Source organism: Ursus americanus, chromosome 14, assembly GCF_024610735.1.
Source record: "Ursus americanus isolate L20-20 chromosome 14, mUrsAme1.1.p, whole genome shotgun sequence".
NCBI lineage: Eukaryota > Metazoa > Chordata > Mammalia > Carnivora > Ursidae > Ursus > Ursus americanus.
In genome coordinates this window covers 40,838,133-40,863,787 of record NC_142140.1, presented here as the reverse complement: position 1 = coordinate 40,863,787, position 25,655 = coordinate 40,838,133, and the positions used below count along the sequence as shown (strand labels likewise).

At 51.1% G+C, this 25,655-nt stretch overlaps 1 protein-coding gene and 1 long non-coding RNA gene across 4 annotated transcripts in view; one reads left to right on the top strand and one right to left on the bottom strand.

Moving 5' to 3' along the window:
* The window catches only part of KLHL18 (kelch like family member 18), a 52,683-nt gene extending 27,890 nt beyond the window's left edge, over positions 1-24,793 (top strand). For 2 of the 3 annotated variants that reach the window (XM_045778347.2, XM_045778350.2), the window contains 9 exons: positions 3,386-3,516; positions 5,860-6,000; positions 10,149-10,347; positions 12,745-12,905; positions 14,148-14,284; positions 15,602-15,839; positions 18,994-19,098; positions 20,583-20,694; positions 21,593-24,793. In XM_045778347.2, coding sequence (XP_045634303.2) covers positions 3,386-3,516; positions 5,860-6,000; positions 10,149-10,347; positions 12,745-12,905; positions 14,148-14,284; positions 15,602-15,839; positions 18,994-19,098; positions 20,583-20,694; positions 21,593-21,979 — 1,611 coding nt within the window. In that variant the 3' untranslated portion in view covers positions 21,980-24,793. The remainder of the gene's footprint in view (positions 1-3,385; positions 3,517-5,859; positions 6,001-10,148; positions 10,348-12,744; positions 12,906-14,147; positions 14,285-15,601; positions 15,840-18,993; positions 19,099-20,582; positions 20,695-21,592) is intronic. The other variant, XM_045778348.2, reaches the window with a different exon arrangement.
* Positions 1,501-16,581, bottom strand: LOC123779804 (uncharacterized). Its single transcript, XR_006776292.2, has 3 exons — positions 16,447-16,581; positions 14,004-14,151; positions 1,501-1,608 (listed from the first exon to the last, which is right to left on the bottom strand). It is a non-coding gene; the product is annotated as an uncharacterized LOC123779804 (long non-coding RNA).
* Positions 24,794-25,655: the final 862 nt, after the last annotated feature.

Genomic DNA, 25,655 nt, shown 5'->3' with positions numbered 1-25,655 from the left:
AGTGGGGAGCCTGCTTCTGCCTCTGCCCCCACCTTGTGCTCTCTCTTCCTCTCAAATAAATAAAATCTTAAAAAAAAAAAAAACAGTTATTAAAAAAAAAAAAAAAAAGAATATGTATTTGGTCTTTTCCCCTGATTCCTGGCACAGAGCTTCTAAAACCCTTGGAATTTCCTGAGTGGTAGAGTTCCTGACATAAGAGCTACTAAAACCCTTGGAATTTCCTGAGTGAGAGGAGTGTCCTTTGTTATTCATAACAAACCTCTTTCAACCGCACCTGAGTTTGTGCTAATAAGGTGACTCTCTGTGGACCCCTGGATCACTTCAGGATGGTGCTGGTTGCCAGAGGGAGCAACCATGTGATGAGAGGGTTGGAACTTTCAGTCCCACCCTTTGACCTTTGGGCATCTTCCAGGTTGGTGAACATAGCCATGTGTGGGGAGGGTGGCACACCCCAGTTCCACAGGGACAGAAGCTCCTGTGCTCAGGACCCTTTTAGACCTCGCCATATGTACCTCTTCAGCTGGCTGTTCTTTTGTATCCTTTGTGATAAACCAGTAGCAGTAAGTAAACTGTTTTCTCCGAGTTCAGTTAGCCATTTTAGCAAATGATCACACCTGAGGAGGGGGTTGTGGGGAACACTCCCACCCTCACCTGGACTTTATAGCCAATTGCTCGGAAGTACAAGTGGCCCAGACTTGCGGTTGGCATCTGAAGCAGCGGCAGTCTTGTTGGGACTGAGCCCTTAACCTGCACTAACCCTAGGTAGCTCGTGCCAGATTTGAATTATATTATAGGATACCAGGTGGTGTCTGGAGAGTTGGAAAATCGTTTTGTGCGAGGGGGAAAAGCCCACACATTTGGTGTCCGAGTGCTGTGTGTAAAAACAGTTTATAAGATACCCTTTCTTAGGCAACTCTGCTAGAAGATGCTTTTCATCAGAACAAAGGAATAAATCAGGAAGAGGACGAAATGGGCCTCGGGAAACGGGTTCCGACGTAGGTGAAGTGAAAGGGATTCCTACAAGGACGAAATTCCAGTAGGGTTGCCTCCAGAACAAGCAGGAGCATACTGCTAGGGACCTGACTGAACTTATTAAAAGGAGTTTTACACTTTATTTTCATCTCCCGGGGGGGGGGGGATTATACAAGAAAGGAAATGTAATCATAGCGTACATCATGGCTTGGCTACAAATAATATTCACGTAGACCTAATAATGCACCTCAAAATGTTAATTTAACCAAAAGTGGACATAATTATATTAGAAAGACGGAGAGAGTACATGGAGTTGTATGTGAAGAGAATGTCAGAACAAAATCCTGATCTTCATCACAGGAATTAAGTAGATAATATAATAGTTATCTTTTGCTGTCTAACAAATTATTCCAAAACTTAGTGACTTAACATAATAAATATTTATTATCTCACAGCTTCAGAATTCAGAAGTAGCTTAGAGATCTCTCATGAGGTTGCAGTCCAGGTGCCACCATGGGCCGCGTTCATCTGAAGGCTTGACTGGAGGGGCCTCTTCCAGGCTCACAGACAGCAGTAGGAAGCAGCCTCAGTTCCTTTTCATACGCCTCTCCTCGGGATATGTTGTTATCTGGGTTCCTCAAGAGCAAGGGTTCCGGGAGAGACAGTAAAAGGAAGGTGCAGTGCCTTTTATGACCCAGCCACAAATGTGACGTACATTCAAGTGACACCATCACTTCTCTTGTATTCTTTCAGTCATGCAGACTAACCCTGAGACAGCGTGGGAGGGGACCGCACAAGGGTGTGAATGCCAGGAGGCAGGGATCATCGGGGGCTGTTTGGAGACTTCCTACCACAAGTAATAACTAGAAATGAAAATTCAGGAACTACTATTATAGGCACATTACTTAGAAGGGTGGAGATAGGGATGCATGGGTGCCTCAAGTCGTGATCCCAGGGTCATGAGATCAAGCCCCGCATCCTCGGGCTCCACACTCAGCTGGGAGTCTGTTTGAGGATTCTCTCCCTCTCCCTCTGCCTTTTCGCCTTCCTCTCCACTCCCCACCCCCACTCATGCTCACTGTCTCAGATGTCTAAAATAAATAAATAAATCTTTAAAGAAAGGGAGGGAGGAAGATGGAGATAATACCAGAAGAAAGAGGTGGCCCCTGAGAGCAGGAATCAGGGAACTAGAAACTGCTGGTAAAAATTTTGTAGAACAACTTTAAGAAACAGTTCGTGTTTTACTGTGATTTTTTTTTCTAATTATAAAAAACCTCCAAAGCACACAGCCAGTTAACGTCCCCAACACCAGAAGAGCCACACGTGGATTATGTGGGGGCCTCATAGAATCCGAGTCAATCCACATTGATCCTTTGGTATTTGGAAGATTGTATGATCTTGAAGGACAGCTTACAGATAATAAATCTAAAGCGTTGTGAAAAAGAGGCCTTAGAACTAGAATCCTTGAGTCAATGTGACCGAGAAGAGCATCAGGTAGTGAGATGATCTGGCATTTCACTAATGTGGAACCTGGGGGGTGGGGGGAGACTGTTTTGTTCTTTCTGAAGACTAGAAAGTTCTTAAGTGGAAATGTTTATGTGGCTAGAAGCTATAAATGGCAAAGCTTGTTAAAAGGACTGTCCTTTTGACAGATAGTTGGAAAGCACATTATTGGACTCCCCAGGCTAAGGATGCGTCTGTCGGGAGGGTTCGATACAAGTTGGAGAGAGTCTGCCTCCATCCCCGTGTGGCCTGAGCCCTGTGGGCCATGCAGAGCACCAGCAGTTCATGCTGCCGGGGTCATTTTCCTAAGAGGAACTCTACCACAGCCCGGTCGTTGCCCCCAGACCCCCCAGCACGTGTGCCCACCATGCCTGCTCTGTCCTTCCTCCCCACGTGTGCCCCTGTTCAAGTCTGGTCTGGTTTCTCCTTAGGTCTTCCTGTCACTGTGTATTGACTCTTCTTGAGGAGCCTACTGGCAGGAGCTCCAGGGTTCTTGGACAGTTTGTCTCCTCCATCTGCCTTTGCTAAAACTGGGATCGGGATAACGTGTCTCCTCCATCTGCCTTTACTAAAACTGGGTTTGGGATAACAATCAGGTCTCTGAGTTTGCGGGGAGTCGGGAGCAGGGCTGTGAGACTGCCACATAAGTAAAAACCACCACCGGAAGCATTCGGGCTTCACTTTTTTTAACCATTTTAATGCCTCACGAAAATGTGGTGTTTACGTTTTTCCACTGCACGTGAGTATGTGGAATTGAAACTCTCGGGGTCTCCACGATAAGCTCAGCTGTCATATATGGGATGCCTCCGGGACCGTTGCAGTGGGCTGAGGCTTAAGCCAGGGAAGGGGCCAGTTGGGTTTTGTATTTGCATTCCTCAGTATCTCTCTTTGTATTTCACTTTGCCCACAGATTGGAGACCACAAATTCAGTGCCCATCGGATCGTCTTAGCAGCCTCAATCCCGTACTTCCACGCTATGTTTACAAATGACATGATGGAGTGCAAGCAGGATGAGATTGTAATGCAAGGAATGGACCCCAGGTACTCAATTTCTCCCCTGGGTCTCTCAGTCTGGGGGTTTCCAGGCACAGCTTTCAGCCTCGTGCGTGGTGCTGTTGGGCCCATGGCGGGACACAGCACTGTTAGAGTAACACTTTGAATAGGTACTAGCGTCCAAGATATTTTTTTTTAATGAGGACTGGGTACAAAGGTGGTGAAATGTTATCCTCTGCACTTTTCTCTGCTAACCATTATAGCTGGCAAAATCGTTTTCCAAGTAAGTGTCTTCATTCCGTACTCTCCCCGTCAGTCGAGAACAGTGTTGTCCCTTAGAACTTCTGCACGGATGGGAATGTCGTATTTGTACTCTCCAGAATGGTAGCCACTAGCCATAGGTAGCTACTGAGCACTTGAATTTTAACTAGTGCGATTAAGGAACTAAATTCTGCATTTTACTTAATGAATTTTGACATAATTTTAAATAGCCACGTGTGTCTGGTAGCTGCTATATGGGACAGCACAGATTCAGAAGATGGCAAAATCGTGGTTATTGGATGGTTGGAATATTGAAGCCCAAGGAGGGCAAGCCCAAAAGGCATCTAAATGCCTTTCAGTGTCCGAGGCAGCCCTCCCTAGCAGACAGTTATAGGCCCCAAATGTCAGTCCTGTCGAGCTGAGAAATCCTGCCCTAGATGAATTTTAGGGGCAGGAGGTCGTACCATACCTGCTGAAATCGTGTCATGCAGGCACTGACTTAACGCTGTCCTGACACGTAAAGTCACTTACTACTGGACGTTCCTCATGGAAATACCTTCCTGATTACTGTATGAAGGCTTTATATAAACATATTCCATAGTATGCCTTTTTGAGCCTTGAAAGGGAGAAGGATGTTTATGTGACTGAGTCTGTGTTTGATTTTGCTGCAAGTCTGTGAACTGAGGCTGTATGTTTATAACCTAGGCTGTATCCAAGGGTCCACTGTGTACCTACTATGTGCGTGGCACTGTTCTGAGGTCTGGGAATGCAGTAGCAAACGAGACACACAGGGTGACTCAGGGCAGGAGGAGGAGCAATAAACAAAGCAGTGATGACATCAGCCAGTAACCTGTCATTCGTTGCCCACCTTCTTCATCTCACAGTGGTGGAAACGAGGGGTAAAGGAGCCAGGAAACTGTAGTAACCTCTGGATGATTGAAAGTGATCTGCCCCAGCACGTGGAGAGGATTTATATACCCAGTGCACGGCAGAAAACTCAGGCCAGCTACTTATAAGGAAAGACACAGAAGTGGGTCTGCAAGGGCGCTCGTACACTCTCTTCTCTGAGGTCTGTATCTGAAGGAGCTGTGCTCATCGCCATGCACCGGCCAAGTGCTTCATTTAATAGAGGTAGACTGAGCACCTGTCAGGTGTGCTGCTGTGGGCACTGAGCTATAGCACTGAGAAAACGGCGCCTCTCATTGTGCCAACTTTCTGGTCGTGGGGATCTGGCCATAACCATACCCACACGTGCATGGTAGGGCTGGCAAGTGAAAGCGAGGCGAGAAAAGTAAAATGAATGATGGTGGGGGTCTGTGCTATTCCAGGGTGGTCAGGGAAGACCTCTGTGATGAGGTGACATTTGAGCCAAGACCTTAATTGAAGTGAGGGAGTGAGCCATCTGGTGACAGAGCCCTCCAAACAGAGCAGACAGTACAAAGGCCCTGCGGTGAGAGTGTGTTCAGTATGTTGGAATAGAGCGAGGGCTAAGAGTGGAACGTGATGAGGTCAGATAGCCAGAGAGGGCCAGACCACATACAGCCCTGAGACGGAACTTGGAGTTCTTTCCCAGTGGGAATTGAAAGGCAGAAAAATTTGTCGGCATCTCACTCTGGAAATGTATCCCAAAGAAATAATAAAAATGCTATTTATGATGGCAATAAGATGTTATTAGCTATTAGGCCTTCCAATAAAGGAAATAAATTACAGTGTGTTTACATGTTGAAATACTAGGTAGCAGCCACTAAAAATGATAAACATGAGACAGTGTAGCAACATGGGAAAGGACTCAATAAGTATTATGTGATTATATCCCTATCATTTATGCATGCAGGCAAATAGGGACTGAAAATGAACCCAAAAAAGTAACCATGTTGACTCATTCAGTAATGAGACTGTGGGTACTTGCTTTCTCTTTTTAGAATTTTCGTAATAAGATTATTTGGGCAATAAAGACAGCTTAAGAAGTAGAATGAGTCTTCAGCTCTGGTGAAGTCATTATTCCTGTCAGATAGATTCTCAAAGGGCATGGGCTAAGTGGGTTTTAGAGCGGGGCCCACAATTCCCCAGGTAGGCATGTCAGCTCAGTGAGGACCAGTCTCTGAAGTAGATCTTTCCTCCTTTCTCTAGCGCCCTGGAGGCCCTGATCAACTTTGCCTACAATGGCCACCTTGCCATTGACCAGCAGAACGTGCAGTCGTTGCTGATGGGGGCGAGCTTCCTGCAGCTGCAGAGCATCAAGGACGCCTGCTGCACGTTCCTCCGAGAACGGTGAGGCCACGGACCCGGCCCGTGGCGGGGAACACACCCAGGTCATTCCTGGAACCCCCTGCCAATTTGCTCAGTCTGGGCGTACAGAGTTTTATGAAGGGAGTGAGCCGGGACCTGACTCTTCAAATCGCGGTCGAGCAGTGCCCAGTTCTTTGGGGTGACCCTTTGAGGAACTTATTTACAGACTCCCTCCTGTGCTCTCTCCCGGCCTGACATGTACGTCTTCTTCTGGTCCTCCAGTTTGACCAGCTGCTAACTTAGCTGACTTGTCACCAAACCGATGGATTTCGTGCTGCTTCACTGTTCCATAGCCCGTCTCCATCTCTGTGTACATCCTTCCCCCTCCTTGAAGGTCTTAACTTCTTTTTCCTTCAGCTCTTTAGGGGCCTACCCAAATTTCACCTCCTGGAACTCTGTGTCCTCCTCAGACCATGGAGTTTATCCCTACCTAGGTCCAGCATTCGGCAATGACCTTTGGATAACTGAGCTGATAAGAAGGCTTTCCCCCCCCTCAAGAGGGAGAGCTCTTAGCCATAAGGTCAAAGCTGCCTCTTAAGCACTGGTGACTTGGGTGTGCAGGTTAGTGCTGGGCTCTACACGGTCTGTGTCTGTGGTGCTCTCTGAGGCCTGACCTCCACCTGAGCTACTCTGATCACAAGGTCCGTGGCCTGAAGTCCAGCATTCTTGCTATCTCAGATCTGCCCTCCTGAACTTCATTTGCTCTTACAGCTGACCTCTCCCTCTCCCATTCCCGCTCCACCAATCCAGCTCACTCAGTAGCTCTGTGGACCCATCTGCTGTCCCCGTCCTGCCCCTGTGGTGCTCATGGACATCACTGAGCACTGCTGTTTGTGCAGCCAGCCTTACTAACCGTGGTAATGATGCTTAGCATGCAGGGCACTCTCTGCTGGGTGCAGGGTGAGTGGTTTCATTGTGAGATAAATGGTCCTGTTTCCGGTTTTATAGATGAGACCACAGAAGGACCGCGTAGCCCCAGAGCCTGGCTTGACCCTGTGCTGGGATGCCTTTTGGGTCAGCTGGAGGGATGCATGTGCGGGGGTGAGGCAGACTGGCTTTCCTACTCACTTGTGAGCTGCTTAAGGACACAGATCAGACTTGATTTATCTCTGTGTCCCCACAGAACTCAGAATGATTTAAGTAGGCATTCTGGAAAGGATTAAGTTGGCCACTCTCACAAGGGGACAACAGCTCCACCTAGGGGCTTTTGAGGTCATCACTGTCAATACTGGACCCAGCCTCTGTTACAAGGCAGTATCACCCAAAAGATGCTTAGAAAAGTGATTTTTAGACCAGTGGCGTTTTTACTTCCTCAGTGACATTTTAGGAAGACGCACTTAAGCACAAAGCCTGACATTATGAGTCTGTCCTTGACATTTTCCCATTCTGCCCTGCAAGATCCCTTCTGAAGGCTCACTTCACACCTTATTCCTGTCGTTATTCCTTCCCACAGGCCCCAGAGGCTTGACATGCTTTCTTTGTTCTTTCCAGTAGTTACTGTCACTGCCTCTGTTCCTTGGGGTGGTTCTCCCTGAGCCTGGCTGCAGAGCACGTTAAGGTGTCCCGCCTGCCCCTTTCCCATGTGCCCGTATTTGAAGACAAGCATGTGGGCCCTTCATTGTCAAGCTGTGATTACTAATGACTTGAGAGAAACCATTCTGAGCAGTAGTGGAAAAGACAGGATTTCCCAGAGCACAGAGAAGCTATAAAGCTGTCAAGAGTTTTCCAGGAGGTTGGGGTTGATTTTTTTTCTTGCGGCCCCATTCCAAGCCTTCGGACATATGGGCCTCCTTGTTTTTAGGTGAGCCTGGAGCTGTGTATTTTCCAAAACTCTTCTCTCAGAATTGAGTCAGAACAGCAGATGCATCAGTGAACCACGCCAGTACCTTATTTAATTCAGGGCACTGCTTCCTGCCTCTGATAAAGCATTACGTCTTATTGAGGCCTCCTTGCTGACGAATCAGGCTGTGCCAGCAAGCAAGGTGGTTGCTGGTTGTGAGGTGGCTAATGATAGATGTGGGTCTGTCTCTGCCCTTTGGGCTCATTTTCCCTCTTGTCTTCCTCCTGCTCCTGAGTGAGGCCCTGTCCTGCGTGGCAGCTCTCCCTCCTCCTTCCCCACCAGCTGCCTCATGAGCAGGCTTCCCACATCCCATCCTCTTCGACGAGAAAGCCCAGTTCAGTTGGAGGTGTGTTTTGCTTTCCTTATTATGCCAAGCCAGTCAAAGACAGCCAAAGGCGAGGTACAGGAGTCCTAACTTGAGAGGGAGTGGATGGAAATGTGCACCAGGCAGCTTTATTGACCATCCTTTCCCATGTCTTTGGACTCTATCTGGTTCCCAGTCCGTGGCACTGAATCCTCCTCTTGAGTTGATGTCCCAGCGGTTGGGATCAGTGAAACGCATGGTGTAGCGGCCGAGGGAAGGTTGAGCCTCATATTTGCCATATGTGTGTAAAGGCCTTTACACCAGTCTCATTTAGTCACTGTAAGTGCTCCAGGAGAAAGGCGGTATTTGATGACTGAGCTGACATTCTGACCTTGAGCCCTGTGTTCCTCACTGGCCATGTGGCCTTGCCTAAGCATTAGTCAGTGCTCATGCTTCCCTGGCCTTTGTGGAAATGCACATAGGTTTCCAAAGCAATGGACAGAGCCAGTTCAGGCTGGAAGGGAAGCAGCAGCTTGTGGAATCCAGATTATCCCAAAGACAGGCCCCTGAGAGACTCTGCCCTTGGAGTTTGCTGCTGGGGGACAGTGGTGATTGTTGGCTGGTGATTTTAGCTCTGCCTATAACTTTATTTATTTATTTTTTTTTAAAGATTTTATTTATTTATTTGACAGAGACAGCCAGCGAGAGAGGGAACACAAGCAGGGGGAGTGGGAGAGGAAGAAGCAGGCTCATAACGGAGGAGCCTGATGTGGGACTCGATCCCAGAACGCTGGGATCACGCCCTGAGCTGAAGGCAGACGCTTAACCGCTGTGCCACCCAGGCGCCCCTCTGCCTATAACTTTAAACAACGTGGCAGGGAAGAAAAGCAAGCAGTCTAATAAAGAAAACCTGGCCAATTTCCATCTGATAAATACCCTCTCCCTCCACGGATTATCAGTCACAAAGTCAAAATAAGAAAAGCCCCATCCCCAGGATCTCCTGCTGTCACCAAGATTTCAGAACCCCGTTGGGCGCATTTGAGATTTTGTCAGATGCAGTAGTAGGAAGGAAAGGGACCATGATAAAAATTAAGACAGCAGCTGACTTCATGCCAGGCATCATGCTGAGTGCTTTTGCCACATTCTTGCTTAATCGTGGCCACAGCTGTAGGAGCTGGCTAGCTGTTGTCCTCCACTTTTTCCAGGTGAGGTTGTTACGGACCCTTGAGGAGACGCCCACATTACGTGGTGTGACACAAGGGCCCGGATTTACCCAGGGCGGGCAGGTCTGCCTCCGGGGCATGGGAACGCACACAGAGTTCCCTCTCGGCACCACCGCTTTCTTACAGCAGGCTGAGAGCACGTGTCTTAGTTTCTCTGAGCCTCAGTTTTCCCCCTAAAAGTGGAAGTAATGACTGCTCTGCAGCGCTGTTGAAAAGATTGTGGCTGCAGAGTGCAGGTCGTACTGATAGTGCTAAGCGAGTTGTTGCCGCCGCTGTCATTCCTGGGCATCCGAACAGTTAGACCCGCAGAGCTTCTTGCTGTTTACGGAAGATGAAGTGTTAAGGGTCCTGATGTCAGAGAGGTCATCTGTCTGCATGGTTTAAACTCTCATTCTACAACTGCAGTGCCCTCCTGGGGAACAGGTAGATGTTCGACCAAGAATGTCAGCGGCTGAAGAAAAGCAAACAGTACGTGTTCTCCTGTTCTGTCCTCAGAGCTGTTTCCCAGGACTTCCCAGAGAGCTCATCCCACCTAGACGCCCCTAGTGCACTGAGCATTAGTCCAAGAGGCAGAGTCTTCATTTTCAACCTTCACAGTTGAGTCCCTGAGCAGCGCACCTGGGATCATGCAGGGAGTTTGCAGCCAAGCTGAGAGCAGAGCTGGGTTTTCTCCATTCTCCAGCTCTCCCCAGAACCAACCTGAGAGTGATCGAAGATACCATTCTTCCTCTAAATTTTTTTTCATCTTTTCTTATGCCAAAAGTCTGCACCCCAAAAATTGCCTGGGCGTCCGCCAGTTTGCCGAGACCATGATGTGCGCTGTGCTGTACGACGCAGCCAACAGCTTCATCCACCAGCACTTCGTGGAGGTGTCCATGTCCGAAGAATTCCTGGCCCTGCCCTTGGAAGACGTGCTCGAGCTGGTGTCTCGGGATGAGCTGAACGTAAAGTCCGAAGAGCAGGTCTGCAGGGGACGCGGGGGCTGCTGCTCTTTCTAATCTTTGTTTTCTTTTTTTTTTTTTTTTACATGAAGACCATGATGTGTGTGCGGCTTGTTTATTATGGGTTTGTTTCATTATACTGTGTGCATTTTTCACGAGACCTTTGTCCATTTCAGTGTCTTATATTCAGTGGATTTTATCAGCCTCACACGCTTTATTCTTACATGTTTGGGTGATTTCCAGTATTTACTATTAGAAGTAATGCTGCTGCTAACTGGAAATTAGCATAGATAACACTTTGAAAGAGTCTTATTCTAAAGCGGAGAGCAGAGCACTGGGGCAATCACTGGGGAGGAACATGAAGTTGGAAGGGGTTGGTGGTTTGTTTTTTAAGGTGAGAGAAATGGCAGTTCATTTGACTACTGGTGGGAATTTTCAGAAGAGAGGGTAGAGTCAGTGATGCAGGAGGAAAGGGAGAATGGCTGCTGGCATCATGTCCTGGAGGAAGCGAGAGGAGGCCGAGTTGAGGGCATGGGGTGTCCCTGCTGGGAGCACCCGCCACTCCTGTCCACCCCCGCAGGAGGGAGAGCCTCCACAGCCAGGGGTACGGGGAGGTGCAGAGTGGGAAGGGAGAAGCTGGCAAATGCTTTTGATGTTCTCTTCTGGTGTGCGTCTATTTTCTTAGCTGAGAGTGTGGATCAGGAGGAGGTGAGAAATGTGAGGAGAGATGAAAAGGCATGAGCCAGCCCTCTGGGCGCGGGAGAGGAAATAAGCGATGCCAGGGACAGGAAGAGGGGCTTGGTGGGAAGCAGGGCCTGATGAAATTTGCAGCCACAGAGTTAGAATGGATCCGCCAGGGGGCACCTGGCTGGCTCAGAGTATGTGACTCTTGATCTCAGGGTTGTGAGTCTGAGCCCCATGTTGGGTGTAGAGAGTACTAAAAAGAATAGATAAACTTTAAAAAAGAAAAGAAAGGACCAGCCAGCTCTGTCAGCTGCATATGCTGGTGCAGGTGCAGGTGGGGGTGAACTTACAGAGCTGGACCTCACCAGGGTAGAGATTTTTCCAGGTGGGCGTGATTAAGGGAGGTAGGCGCACAGCATGGGCACTGGGGGCGCCCACCTCAGAACCCGCAGAGCCCATGCTGGGTGAGACGGCGGAGAGGAACCAGGCCAGAGGGGTCCTGAGCAGGGGGTTGGGAGAAGGAGAGCAGCATCAAAGGCTCGTTGGCATCAGTTACTGAGCGGAAGGGATCGGAGGCGGTGGTCAGCACCGGCCGACTGAAACTGATGGAAGAGGGGAAGCCTTTGAATGATTAGGGTCCTTGAAGGACAAAGAAGAGCTTTTAGTGGGGGTGGTCAAGAAGAGTGTGAATGAACGGGAGCACGAGATGTTAGCAGTCAGAGAGGAACAAAGGGCGATCCCTTTGGTCAGCAGAGGTGTGGTGCAGACATCTGCAGAGGACCGTGAATTAGTGTTACTTGGAGCAGACGGTGGCCAGGGCTGGACAGCAAAGGGCTGCAGTGCAGGGGTGAGATGCTCGGACCTGGCCCTGCAGACATCGGGAGCTCCTCTGCGGCAAGGCCTCCACCGGTTCGGTGGCTGGGAAACCTGACCAAGGCCCCAGGCAGAGCAGCTTGGACTGTTTGCAGTGTGGACCTGGCCTGCCATGAGGCCCTGCTTCACCTGGAGGAGCCCCAGGCGCCCGGAGGCAAGCCGTTGGGAGCTTAGTCCCAACTCAGCTCATTTCCCTAATGTCTGAAGAGCAGTAGGAAAGGGGGCCTGAGTGTGGCCGTGTGGGCGCTGTGAGGCGCAGGGAAGAGCCCGGTCCCAAGAGCGAGCCCTGTCCCGAGCTCTTCCACTAATGAATATGACCTGGACAGCTCGCTTATCGGTGATACACTGGATCCAGGGTTTTAGAGTGACGTACCCTTGTGGCTGGAGCCCTTAGGGAAAGCTCCAGAGAACATGATCTGGAACCAGGCCTTAAAAAGGAGGGCGGGTTTAGATGAAGAGGAGGATATGAGGGGCTTCCGACGTGAAGGGGACAGTGTGAACAAAGAACCGGCCAGCCTGGGAGAGCAGAGGGTGGAGGGGGCCAAGGAGGGAAGACGAGCAGGCAGTGTGGTGAGCTGCAGAAAGGAGTACGGAACCACTGGCAGCTTTTTATTAGCAGGACGTAATGAAAGCCGGGAAGCTGTTACGGTCACTGAGGCTTGCCTTTCAAGAGGCTGGGCCAAATGGGGCAGATTGAGGAAGCAGAAAGCAGTGACCTCAGGAGACAAGTAGGAGGAAAGCTGGATGGGCCCAAGGGACTGCCTCAGTATAGGGAGTGGAGGGATTGAGACTGGGGGGCCCGGGGACGTGGCGCCTGGAAGCGAGGAGTGACTACACAGCTTGCACTCTGTGCCATGGCAGGTCTTTGAAGCTGCATTGGCCTGGGTCAGATATGACCGGGAGCAGAGGGGGCCCTGCCTGCCTGAGCTGCTGTCCCACATCCGCCTGCCCCTCTGCCGGCCGCAGTTCCTATCAGACCGCGTGCAGCAGGATGACCTGGTGCGTTGCTGCCACAAATGCAGGTGAGTGAGGGCCGGCCTGCTCAAGGCGCTGCCGGGGGGCGGCGGGGGGGGGGGGGTCCAGGCAGAGAAGAGAACTTGGTCACCTAGGCTGTTTGTGTTCTAGTTCGGGGGATGAAGGATTCGGAGTGCTCAGTCCTAATTCACGGCACACAGATTGATCTGTTTTGTGTCTAGGCCTAGAAGAGCCTGAGTCTGACCCCTTGGGCAAAGAAATGTGCCATGAGGGAACATCGAGGCAGAAGGGGCTTCCTCCCCTACGCTCACTGAGGATTTCCTAGCATTTCCAGAAGTGGACTTAGTGGTGACTCCTGGGGCTCCTCGTCCTCTCCAGTAAACCTGAGTCAGTGCACTGGCCTCAGGTGGATTTGGGCCCGTCTACAGTGATGGGCACGGGGGGGGGGGGGGGGCATGTTTACCAGCATGGGAAACTTTTGCCCTGGGGAAATCAGTGATGACGTGGCACAGCGGAGCTCCCAAAACAGCCAGGAAGGCAGTAGCCGTATGGGAGGATCATTATAAAAGTAGAACAGTGAAGGAAAATGTTCACCGTCCTCCAGTTGGCTTGTCATAGTCACAGCGAGTTCAGAGGAAGTCAGTGGCTGTGTGCAAGCCGCGTGAAGGTGTGTGAAGGAGGGGGTGGAGGTGTGGCTGCAGGTAGGGGGGACCCCATGTCAAGCAGTCTCAAGGGGGCTGTTGAATTCGAACTTCATTCTGTGGGCAGGGGGTAGTTATCGAAGGTTCTTTGACAGCTTCGGGCTATAGTGTGGAGGGTGGAATGGAGAGGCAGGACTGGAGGCAGGGCAATCGTCAGCAGCCGCGGGCTTCTGCTGTCGCACTCTGGGTGAGAAATGGCGCGTTGCAGGGTGCGAGCCATAGGGATGGGAAGGAAGAGCTGGGTCTCAGTGGGGATAGGATGCAGGCTGCTTGCTGGACCTCCACAGCACCAGCTATTACAGCCACTACCCTGTTCTCCTGCCAGGTGTGTGCCTATTAGATGACCCTCATTCTGATTACTCTAGCTGAGGTGGACTCTGCTCATCTTGCCCCTCCGATTTTGAGCATGTTTCAGTAGCTGTGTGTGGTTCCACCTGGACTCACCTGGGTTGAAGACCAAACCTTCCAGAAGGCTCCTTGTCCCATGTTTCCTCTCCAGTTGGGAGTGGGGCAGCCAGACTCGGAAATACAAATGCAGACCTCATGGGGAGAATACCTCCTGTCGTAACATGCTGCACCTTATTCCAGGGACCTGGTAGACGAAGCAAAGGACTATCACCTCATGCCGGAGCGCCGGCCCCACCTGCCGGCTTTCAGAACTCGGCCTCGCTGCTGCACTTCCATCACGGGCCTTATCTATGCCGTGGGGGGCCTCAACTCAGCAGGTATCTTGCAGCTCCCCTTTGCGGGGCCCTGTCTTGGACTTTGTGGATGAAAAAGCACCAAACAACCTAGCCTGGTCCTCTGGTTCCCCTCCTTTGTGTGTCACCACCCTGGTCCCTCTTGATTTGATGCAGCTGCTATGCAGTGAAAGCATGTCAGGTATGAATACCATTGAATCAGAATATCAGAGCTAACTACCAGTCCTGGAGAGAATGCAGTCAGAGACCCAGCTCTGTTACCAGGCTAATCACATTTGGTCATATGGATCTCAGGGGTTAAGCTGTATGTCTGTCACCGTGAGAAGGAAAATTCTCCAAATACGCAGGGCCTGCCACTACCCATAATACTGCTTTCTCTCCACCTGCTGCCTCCCGTGCCAGGCACACATGCTTTCGAGTCGGCATGTTCTTGGCAGCTCTTATCCAGCCCAGTTTTCAGGCGAGCCAGGCACAGGGAGGGCAGTGTGGGTTCCTGAATTTTTGCGGCACAGTGACAAAGGACGGTGTCACCTCCCACGTGAAGGCCAGGCCTTTTCTCAGGGTCATTCCAGGCCTGCGGAGGGGGGCAGGTGGTAGGCAGTCCTGGGCAGTTCCATCTTTAATTGAAGGTTAATGAGAGGTGCGTGCCACTCTGTGTACCATATGCTTTATTAACTGTGTGTCCTGGAAAAGGGAGGTCCTCAGTTAGTAAACGCTGGAGTGTGGTAGGTGTGAAGTGCCCCCACAGTGGAATAAAACAGGGAGGGGGATTATTTTATTTGAGCCAAAAAAAAAAAAACTTTGTAAATGGTAGGGTTGGAATCCTCATTCCTGGCTACTATAACTACTATTTACTGAGCACTCAGCGTGTTGTAGAATTATGCTAGGTGCTTTGCCTATTCTGCCATTTAATCCTGATGACAGCTCTGCCGTAGAGATTATCTCTATGGCATGTGTGAGAACAGAAGATGGAGATACAAAACAACTTGCCCAGGGTCACACACTAGTAAGTGAAAGTCAGCAGGGGCCCCTGCCCTCTGAGCATGCCTCCTGCCCTGGGGAAAGAGTGTGTCCATTTCCCTTCAGCTTTGGCCTTAAGCAGGTGGACTACCTCATTACAGTTTAAAACTGTCCTCTCTAAAAAGTAAATACCTCCTGTCTGATTCTGATTTTCCCAAAGAATTAGGTTTGAGGTTAGCACAGCTGAAGCATCTTAGTGGGTCCATCTGGCTTGAGTATTTCTGTGGGAAGAACCGATAGAGTCAAGTCAAACATTCCAGATAATCAATGCCCAACAGCTGTGATCTAAACACGTGGTCTCATTTGTTTTAATTTGAGTAGCAAATTTTTATGCAGGTGATTCCCTGAATGTGGTGGAAGTGTTTGACCCCATCGCCAATCGCTGGGAGAAGTGCCATCCCATGACAACAGCCCGCAGCCGCGTCGGTGTGGCCGTGGTGAACGGGCTTCTCTATGCCATCGGGGGGTATGACGGCCAGCTACGGCTGAGCACTGTGGAAGTCTACAACCCAGAGACGGACACGTGGACCAGAGTGCGGAGCATGAATAGCAAGAGAAGGTATTCTGGAAGCCACTTGTGCAGCCCGAGCGTACGCACTGAGCATCTGGGCAGCGCCATGCTACACGAGCTGGGGCACATGATAATATAAAACACAAGCTGGCCTGGGAATTTCCTGTGGCCAGGCCAGCCACTGCCAGCACCTCCCAGGAGCTCGCCCCATCTGCTCAAAAGTAAAATCCCTGCCTTGTCCTTTGAGGAGCCTGGGGAGACGAGACATGGACATGTGGAAGTTGTATTGTTATTTAAGTGTCAGATAAGGACAGAAAACATATGTTATGGAAGATTCCAGAGGGGAAAGAAACTGGATGGAAACGTCTGGAAGATTTCAGGGAAGAGGTGGGATTAAAGTTGAAACTTGAAGAATAAGGAGGATTTAACTTTATTAGTGATGAAAGGACATGAGAGGTGTCTTTCCCGTGTCCCGCCCCCACTGCCCGGATCTCTGCCACACACATGCTTCTCCCACCTTGGGAGTCTATGAGCCATAGCAACATACTTTGCTTCAGTGTCGTCCCCCCCTCACCCCCGCCAGGTGCGAGCATATAGGTGGACCAAGTTTATGTCTCTTAACACACTCCAGATACTTGTCTCCTCCATCACTTACCTGCTCAGACTTCGTGAAGAAGAGTTAGAGGGCATCCGAATGGCGCGTCCATTCAGCCTTCTTAGTGCTGAAGGGGCGGGTGGCCTCTTTCCTTCCATCAGGCGTGTGTGGAGCACGTGCATAGCCAGGCTCTGGAGCGGGAGGGATCACTGGACAAGTTCTTCTGTTCAGAAGATCAGCGGTGGTGCTCAGCTTTCTCTTCCGGGGCTGACAGGAGAGGAAGTAGTCCCTACCCCTATCACCAGAACAGTTCTGCATTTCTCTCTCATGAATTGAGCTTTCTTGACAGATGCCCAACCTCAGGGGGAAAGTTACATGAATTGTTTTTGAAAGGTGCAGTTTGAAAACCACTGGGGCATTGAGGGCCTTTCTGCTTTGTCAATTTTGTGGCCTAAGCATTTGCCTGATGGGCCCCTTTGTCTGGCCCTGCTCTGGGTTTTCTGTGTGTAAGATCAAGCAGCTGCCTGTGTGATGAGGAAGAAGTGGGGTCAGGCCAGGAGGCATACATACCACGTTCTGCGGTGTTAGCATGTGGCCTCGAGCTGGAAGGAGTCTGCCTTTGTACCAATAAGACCAGATTCACAGAGGGTCACAGTAGGTTCATTTGGAAAGAAAAAACTTTGTACACGATCTGCTCCTCCTGAGGCCCTGAGCTAACACTCTTGAGATTCCTTCCTCCCCCTCTCCCTACCTCAGTGCTTCCCTTTTCTGCTCCTTGGGTGCCTTACAGAACTTCTGTGGCCTCGGATGACTCATTGCTCCATTTCCCCAGCCACGAGTGCCCTTTTTGCTTTTACTGCAACCCGTTGTTCTTCCTTGGGTGTCTGCTCTGGGCAACTTCCTTGCTTTGATGTCACAGAGTCTGGAGAGTTGTCTGGGAGGAAAGTCCTCCAGGCATCCCCTTCCCTCACTGTTGTTAATGCCCTGTTATTAGTAGCATGGACCCAGCTCCATTTCATCCCTTTGAAATTACAGGCTGCCGAAAAATGTTCTGAGTCACTTCTGTCCTGCCATCCCACACGGCTCTCTGTCCTGCCAGTGGTGACAAGCTCCTTCCTGCCATCATCCTTCCCCTCAGCCTGCAGTGTTCCAGGCCGTGCCTCCTCTGGTGGACCATGCCAGTCCCCTTCCCTCTTCACACTGGCCTTTACTGCTTAGTTGATAGTTAACCTCACTCAGTTTTGTGGCACCTCTTCTCTCTCATACTGTTGTTGAACTCCCGTGTTGTTACTTCTCTCCACTTCTGGAAGGATAGTGACCGTGTCTAGTGAATTTGTGGTCTTCCCACAATCCTTGCCTGAGGCAAAAGTCCTTTTCCTCTTCTGGGCCAGTTCAGGGGGTCTGTTATACTGCCCTCGAAGGGACATTGCGTGGATCAGTTTGGTTTGCTGTGTTCATTTGAAAGGTGGCAGTAAGCCTGGTATATTCTATTTTCCTGTTTGTCAGCCACCCAGATTCATTTTGAATCTTCTCCAGCATCAGATTTGAAAACAGTGATTCGAGCAGCTTGGTACGCATGTTTAATTTCTCATGAGGCGTTGGGGAGAACAGAAGATTGTCTGATTACGCCAGACCACTGGGTCTTTGATCTGAGGAGAGGGGGGCAAGGTGGGCAGCATGGGAGTGGGCTCGTCTCGTTTAAATCCGAGGCCTGCCTGTCATCAGGCAGCCTGGAGAAGGACCCAACCTCCCCAGCCATGGCTACTCATCTGTGTCATGAAGATGGTGCTGCTGCTTTGGCAGGTGTGCTGAGGGGGCAAATGGCAAGCGTAGAGGACGTCCCATGTGTCATTAGTGCACAACGGGAGCATGTCACCCACTGAGGCGAAATAGGGGTCATCAGGGCCACATCTGTCATGAAAAGACAACTGTCAAACTTCACAGTGAATTAAATAGGAAAATCAGGCCAACACAAGAAACCCATGTTGAAGGCCTGTCCCGTACAAAGCACCACACGAAGCACAGTCAGTCACACAGGAAGACCCCTGTCTTCCAAGAGGTCCCCACTTGTTAAGAGGTGACAGGTGGCTTCCTAGCACCCCAGGTGCCAGAACGAGCTCCCATGGGCAGGAGCTTTGGCTCACTCGGCACTGTGAATCTAGGCCCGGGACGGCACGCCTCCTGAGTGCCTCATGGGATCTGAAGGGTGAATGAGTGACCACAACGATGACAAGTGCTGTAAGAAAGAAGCTGCTCCGGGAGCGTGGGGCCAGGAGGGACTGATTCTTGGTGAGGGGTCCAGGACAGCTTTTTGAGCGGGAAAGAGAGGACTTTGACCTGGGCCTTAAACATAATGAGACCTTGAGCACAGCAAAGTGGAAGATGAGCATTTGAGGCACATCCAGGGCGGAGAGGGGCTCCGAGGGAACCCTGGCAGAGGGCACTGCGGGGCAGCTGCTTTCACTCAGTTTTACACTTCGTCTCACACGTGCGACCTGGCTCTGCTCTAGAAAGAGGCAGTGGTGGTGGGGTAGATCTCCCAGGGAGCGTGAAAGGCTGGCCCAGGAGGTCAGAGGCCCGTCTGCATGACAGCTCTGTCTTTTTCAGTGCCATGGGGACGGTCGTGCTGGATGGGCAGATCTACGTCTGTGGGGGCTATGATGGCAGCTCTTCTCTCAGCTCTGTGGAGACCTACTCACCCGAGACAGACAAGTAAGGACTCCAGCTCCCCTGGGAAAACTGGAACTGGTGAAACAGTATGAGAATGAGAACGGCAGTGTTTTATTTAAGCTTCTCAAGGATGGAGAGTATCTTACTCGCCGTCTCAGCCCCTATAGTACCTTGCATGTTGTAAGTATTTAATAACTTTTGGTTCAGTGAATGAAGGATTGAATACATTTTAAAAACAAATAGTCTAGGTAGTTGGAGCTGTTTATTTAATGCTCTCTACCTCTTTGTTAAATCAGCCCTTTTTAATGGAAATGCAGGTGGAAGGGGATGAGAAATAAATGAACAGCACTTTCCAAAGTAGGATAGGTATGATTTGGGTAGGATGTGATTTAGGGGGCAAGAAATGTTACATGGTCGGATAAGCTTGGAAGACATTGGTGTCTGTACCACCAGAGTTCTTAATTTCCATAAAACATAGTAACGTCAGGAAGACTGAAAAATTCTGCGGTAAAGAAATCTGTTGCATCTCATCTTATATAATGCCTACCACCATCTTATTTTGTGGAATATGGAATACTCTTTGGAAAACAGCTGGCAAGGTTAGCCCGAGTTTTTCATTTCAGTATTTGAATCTTCTCATAAGCCAGTTCGTTGAATGGATTCACCAGAATGCTTTTCAGCCAACATTCCATTCACTGAACCAACTTTACTGGGTATCAAGCTGGGTGTCCGAGATCCTTAAGTAGCAGCCGGTCTGCTGGGGCCACGGATACATCGTGGGCAGCCTGTCCTGGGGGTCTCTGTCTAGAGCTCTTGGGTGCAGAGTAGGGAGCACCTTCATATTTACCACGGCAGGCAGGGAGAGGCAGGTGGCAGGGATGACTTCTGAGAGGAGACCCATCGCGGATAGTGGGAGATGCGCATTGTAGGCAGGGAGACAGCAAGAGGAGAGGCCCAGAGGAAGGAAAGTGTTCAGTGTGGATGAGGAGCCAGCGTGGGTGGCACATGGCAGGAGGTGAAAGTGGAAATAGATGAGGCCTGAGAAATAACCACATGGGGAACTTGGACTGCCTTGGAGGAAACTGTGAGGAGCCACCCGAGGGGCGTGCTGCACGGGGTTGGGATGGGCAGGGTCTGAAAGCCAGGCCGCCTGTACGGAGGCTGTGGCAGATTGTCCTAGGGGAGGCCCGAGCTAGAGCAGCGGTAGTGGGGATGGGAACAAGCAATGACTAGAAGGCAGGCCAGGGGGACTTGGTGACCACAGGAATGGTGAAGATGAGGGAGAAGAGAGGCCATGAAAACACTGAATCTGAGTAGGACAACTAGGTGGCCCGTCCACAGGACCGGGCAGGAGCACATCTGTAAGAGAGGGGCCTTGTGTGGGATGTGCTAGTTTTGAGTGCTTGCAGAGGTGGGGAGATTGTCCAGGATAAGGAACACTGCACAGTGGGCCCCACCCCTTCTGAGCTGTCCTGGGCGGATGACCACACTGCATCTCATGGCTCCCCTCTGGCTCTTTCCTGCAGGTGGACAGTAGTGACCCCAATGAGCTCAAGTCGCAGTGCTGCTGGGGTGACAGTGTTTGAGGGCAGGATCTATGTGTCGGGCGGCCACGACGGTCTGCAGATCTTCAGCAGTGTGAGTCTGGGCTCCCCCAGGGCTCGGGGTACTCGCTCCTTCCATCTTTGAAGAATAATTTTGCTTTTAAAAATTTATTTATTTTGGAGAGAGAGAGAGCACGAGTGGGGTGAGGGGCAAAGGGAGAGGGAGGAGAGAAGCCGACTCCCTGCTGAGTGTCGAGCCCAATGCAAGGCTCGATCTCACAACCCAAGATGATGACCTAAGCCGAAATCAAGAGCCGGACACTTAACCCACTGAGCCACCCAGGTGCCCCCCCCACCTTTGAGTATAATTTTGAAAGGCGGTTCTTCGGAAGAAACTTCAGCCTTGCCATAACTGGGCAAAGTGTCATCTAGTGAGGTTTCAGGCCATCTGCCACGTGCTCTGGGAGTCTTCTGAGAATGGAGCCAGTGTGCGCCTAGGAGGGGTAGAGTATAGACACGCCACCCCCACCCCTCCCTGCTCAGTTCTCCGTGGAGCACTGCACGGCAAAATCCCTGCCCAGAGCAAGCTCAACTACAGACAGTGCGAGTTCGCAGATAGTTGTATTCTGGATAATTTGTTTGAAATTGCATTTATTCTTTAAAAAAAGCCCTCAGCCGCCATCTAGTGGTAGATCCATGGCGTCAGTCAGTGCGGCACTCTGGACAGATTTCAGGAGACCCAGCTCTCCTCCCACTTCTGTCACCGCATAGCAGTGCATTCTCGGGCAACGCTTTTGTTTCCTGAGACGTAAAACAGAAGGGGTCCGAGTCGGCGATCTCTCTCGATGAACCCGAGAGCAGGTGCGCCACGGCGGAAAGTGGGCATCAGAGCCAGCGCACACACAGGCCGCTCGCTGGAATCGGACTCCGTGCGGGCCGCCGTGCGCCGCGGGCCCCCGGTGGACCGAGCTCTGGCTCTCTCCCTGCTGCAGGTGGAGCACTACAACCACCACACGGCCAGTTGGCACCCAGCCGCCGGCATGCTCAACAAGCGCTGTCGCCACGGAGCCGCCTCCCTGGGAAGCAAGATGTTCGTCTGTGGGGGCTACGACGGCTCGGGCTTCCTCAGCATCGCGGAGATGTACAGCTCCGTGGCGGACCAGTGGTGCCTGATCGTCCCCATGCACACACGCCGGAGCCGAGTCTCCCTGGTGGCCAGCTGCGGGCGCCTCTACGCCGTGGGCGGCTATGACGGACAGTCGAACCTCAGCTCAGTGGAGATGTATGACCCAGAGACGGACCGCTGGACATTTATGGCCCCCATGGCATGTCACGAGGGAGGGGTCGGTGTGGGCTGCATCCCTCTCCTCACCATCTAAGGCAGAGGGGGGGATGTGGTGGGGTAGGGATCTGGTACAAACACTAGCACTCCCTTCCAGGGACAGGCCCTCTTGGGAGAAGTGGTAGACCAGAAGATGGGGTGCGTGTGAGCTCACTGGAGGTATAGCTTTTCCAGGTGCTTACATCTTCCCTCACCGCGCTGCCCTTGGGACCTTCAAGCCTAGGGCACCAAGGTGCACCACGTGGGGTAGAGCCCCTCTGGGTTCCGCAGTTGGTGACATGGGACTGCTTTGCTGGTCCACACGTACGCAGGCTCCATCCAAGCCGAGCTCCCGCCTGCCACTTGGAGAAGGCCTGCTGTCTGATGCTCCTCCTTGCCTGCTGCTCTCCAGCCCTGTTGTGGCCAGTTTGCAATGGGGTGGCTGCGTGGCCCAGCCTGTTGGAAGCTGGGGTGCGGCTGGGGGAGGAAGGACGCACTCGGGGTCTCCTCGTTGCCTGTGGTGGTGCCGCCACAGCAGTGTGCTGCTTGCACACAAGCACCTCCCTCTTCCATCTGAGGGCACAGAGGACCCGGTCCTCGTTGCTGGGTAACCAGGGAGAACAGAAGCTCTTCCTATGTCAAGTTTTGGGATTTCAGTGAGGTCTTTTCATCTTGTTGAGGAGTAAAGAAGAAGAAGAAAAAAAGATACTTAAACCGAAGGAAGTTGAAACAAAGAAACTGGAAAGAAAAGTTTTTTTTTTTTTTAAGTGAACATTCTTTGGGAGAAGAAAACCTTAAAAGACACTAAAGGCGAATACGTGTTTCAATGGAAAACCGCCCACCATGAGAAAGGCGGCGTCCGCTCCCACGTTCGGGTCCCAGGGTCCTGAGGCCTCGCACGGCACTCGGGGTCACCTCTGAGCCCTCGCGTGTCCGGGATCAGTGCACTCTCGACTGGTCCTCTAGCAAGGTGCTCACGGGGTTTGTATTCACACCCACCATCAGAGGACTTTTTTAACTGTAGGCTTAGCGAGTGGGCGGAATTATGGCCGGCCGCTCTGCTAGGCGGGAGTTCCCAGCCGGTCGCTGGAGGCTCCAGGTGCCCCTGTGGCTACCTCCCACGGCCACCATAGCGCTCACTCAGATTCCCCACCCCCACTTTCACTCCTCATGTGACCAGCAAGGAAAGAGCAGGCCCGGCCAGATTCTTGCCCGTCCATCATTCTTGGGTCGTTTTCGTCATTGTGATGCTTCTGGGGTCCATTGACCATTGGTACCTCTAGAACCTAACCAGGGACTTGGTCCTTCCACCAGCCATGGCTGGCTTGGTCCAGTAACCTCGTCTACCCTGACAGTCCACTGCTTCTCCATCCCCTCGCCAATTCCAGGGGCCTGGCCTCCCTCCAGCCCCCGGCAGAATGACCAGCAAGGTGGGCCTTTACATTCAAGCAAAGCTGACTTTATGGCAGAGAACTAAAGGCCGAAAGAATCTCTTGCTGCTGCAAAGAACAGATTTTATATTTCTTCCTCTGATCTTAGCAAATGACCTCTTGAAGAGACTCCATGCTCCTTCCTCCTCCTCCCTGGATGGGACCTTGATGTCGCACAGCGGGATCCGAACAGGAGGACACTTCTGTCACCAGTGCACTGGGCAGTGGAGCTGTCCTTCAACTGCTGCTGCCAAAATCTGGTTTTCTAAATGCTTCCAGTACAGACTAAAAGAGGATACAGTTCCTTTCATGCAACACTGGGTCTTAGGGCCCCGTTCTCCACCTGGCTTGTCTCCTGTCCCTTGCTGCCTGCCTGGGGTGACCTGGAAGCGTGTTCAGAAGGGCACAGTGTGGAGCCTGAGACGTCTTTCCCACCCCAGCACCACGAGGTTTACGAGTGTGCAATCGCCATGTATCCAGAGAGAAGTACCTTTGTTACCTGCCACTTAGGAGCTGGGCCTCTGCTACAAGCACTTGAAAATCATGTTTTTATTTTAAAAGACTCAACAATCTGACATAGTATAGCCTGGGCTCATGGTGGAGCCCCAGCATTCCTCACTCCCTCTCAGTTTGCCTACAGAGGTAGACTCAGAAGGTGGTGGGTCTGTGTTTCCTGTTAGAAGTGTGTCAGTGCCCGTCTTGTCATAAGCCCTTCTGTGAACTCAAAGCAATCCTGGCCAGCCCAGGTCGTGGAGGGGTTAAGGATCAGTCAGTGGGCTAACGAGTGGGCCTCCAAGGTCTTCAGGATGGTGGCACAGATTTTGCCATTGAGGCTGATGGATCATTTCCCTCACGATCTGCTGCTCTCATAGTAACCTTCCTAAGTCCACTCCCACCTCCTGGTGCGGAAGTTACACTGCTGTGCCTGAGGTCAGTGTTTTGATCCGGGGGGGCTCTGAGCACAAACGAGCCAACACCAACGTTTTCACACTCTTCAGCAGTTGGCTCCTCAGTCTGAGGGGATGTTTGCAAATGGCTGGGCTGGCTCTTTGCTGTTGGAGCCTTTCCAGGAGCCCCGTGAAGAGAAGAGTCCTTTCCCAAGGATACTGTGAAAAGGGTATAACCAGCGGGTGGGAGAGATGTCGTGCTCAGTGGACCAGCTCTGAGCACAGGACTGTGGCACTTGCTGTCCTTGGGCCCTCCCCCTTCCCAGATAACACAAAGAGCCTTGTCTTCTGGGTTTCACCTGAGATCGAAGCCAGGATGGGAGCTGAAGACCAGCCTTTTGACTCGGCCACAGAGATGGGAGTAGGTAGCAGCTCTGCTCCTTCCACCCCCCTCCCAATTTATTGTCCCCCAGCAAATCTTACTTCCTTTTATTTATAGAACGCATGTCTTTTGTGTTAAGAAACCAAAGAGAAATAAAGAGTACACTCCTAATATCTTCCTGTCCTTTCTTGTTTTATTTTTTAAATATTAGAAGTAAATCATCTTTTTATTACCTTTCAGTGAAAAAATACATTGGACAGAGTAAAAATATTCCTGTGAAAATAAGAGAGGAGCCAGATGTATAGCAAAAGCAGTCTTTGGAGAGGTGTGTGTGTGTATTTTCTAAGAGCAGGTTCGGGTGAAAGATACACGTGTTGCGTACTTGCCGCTGTCCAATCAGCACTCGTCTCGGATTTCCCCTCTTCATCGGTGCCGGAGAGCATAAGTTCCCTGATGGAATGCGGCTGGCCTGCTGACTGTCTAGAACCAAAACGTCCAGCTCCTTTTCAAAACTCTGAGCCAGAGGTGCTTAACTTTGGTGTACATAAAAGTCACTAGAAAATTCTTAAACCACACATTCATTCATAGAGCCCTCCTCGGGGACCCACGGGTGGGGTGCAGCTCGGGCACTCCGGTGCAGGCGAATTCCCGCGGTGGTTTGTCTGCTCCTCAAAATGTGAGAGAACTGGGCTCCTGTGTTTAGTTTCTCCTCCAAATACAGCCACATTCCAGGGCTGCCTTCCTGAGATTACACCCTGGTTACTGTGGTTGTGGATGTCAGGAAACTCTTCATTCACACTTTTCCAGAAGTCAGCTCCAGTCAGTCTTATCCACTGGGTGATGATTATTACCTGAAAGGCAACTTTATTTTTCAAGTCTTTGGAAGGGTTTTTCTCTCCCACATAACATCCCACCAGCACATGTTTCAACATAAACACTATTGATTCTCACCAGGGACTCTCAGGAATCCCCACCGGGTAGTTAGCATGGCTCATTTTAGTATAAGGAACCAGCCTCAAAAGGGCCAGCTGACTG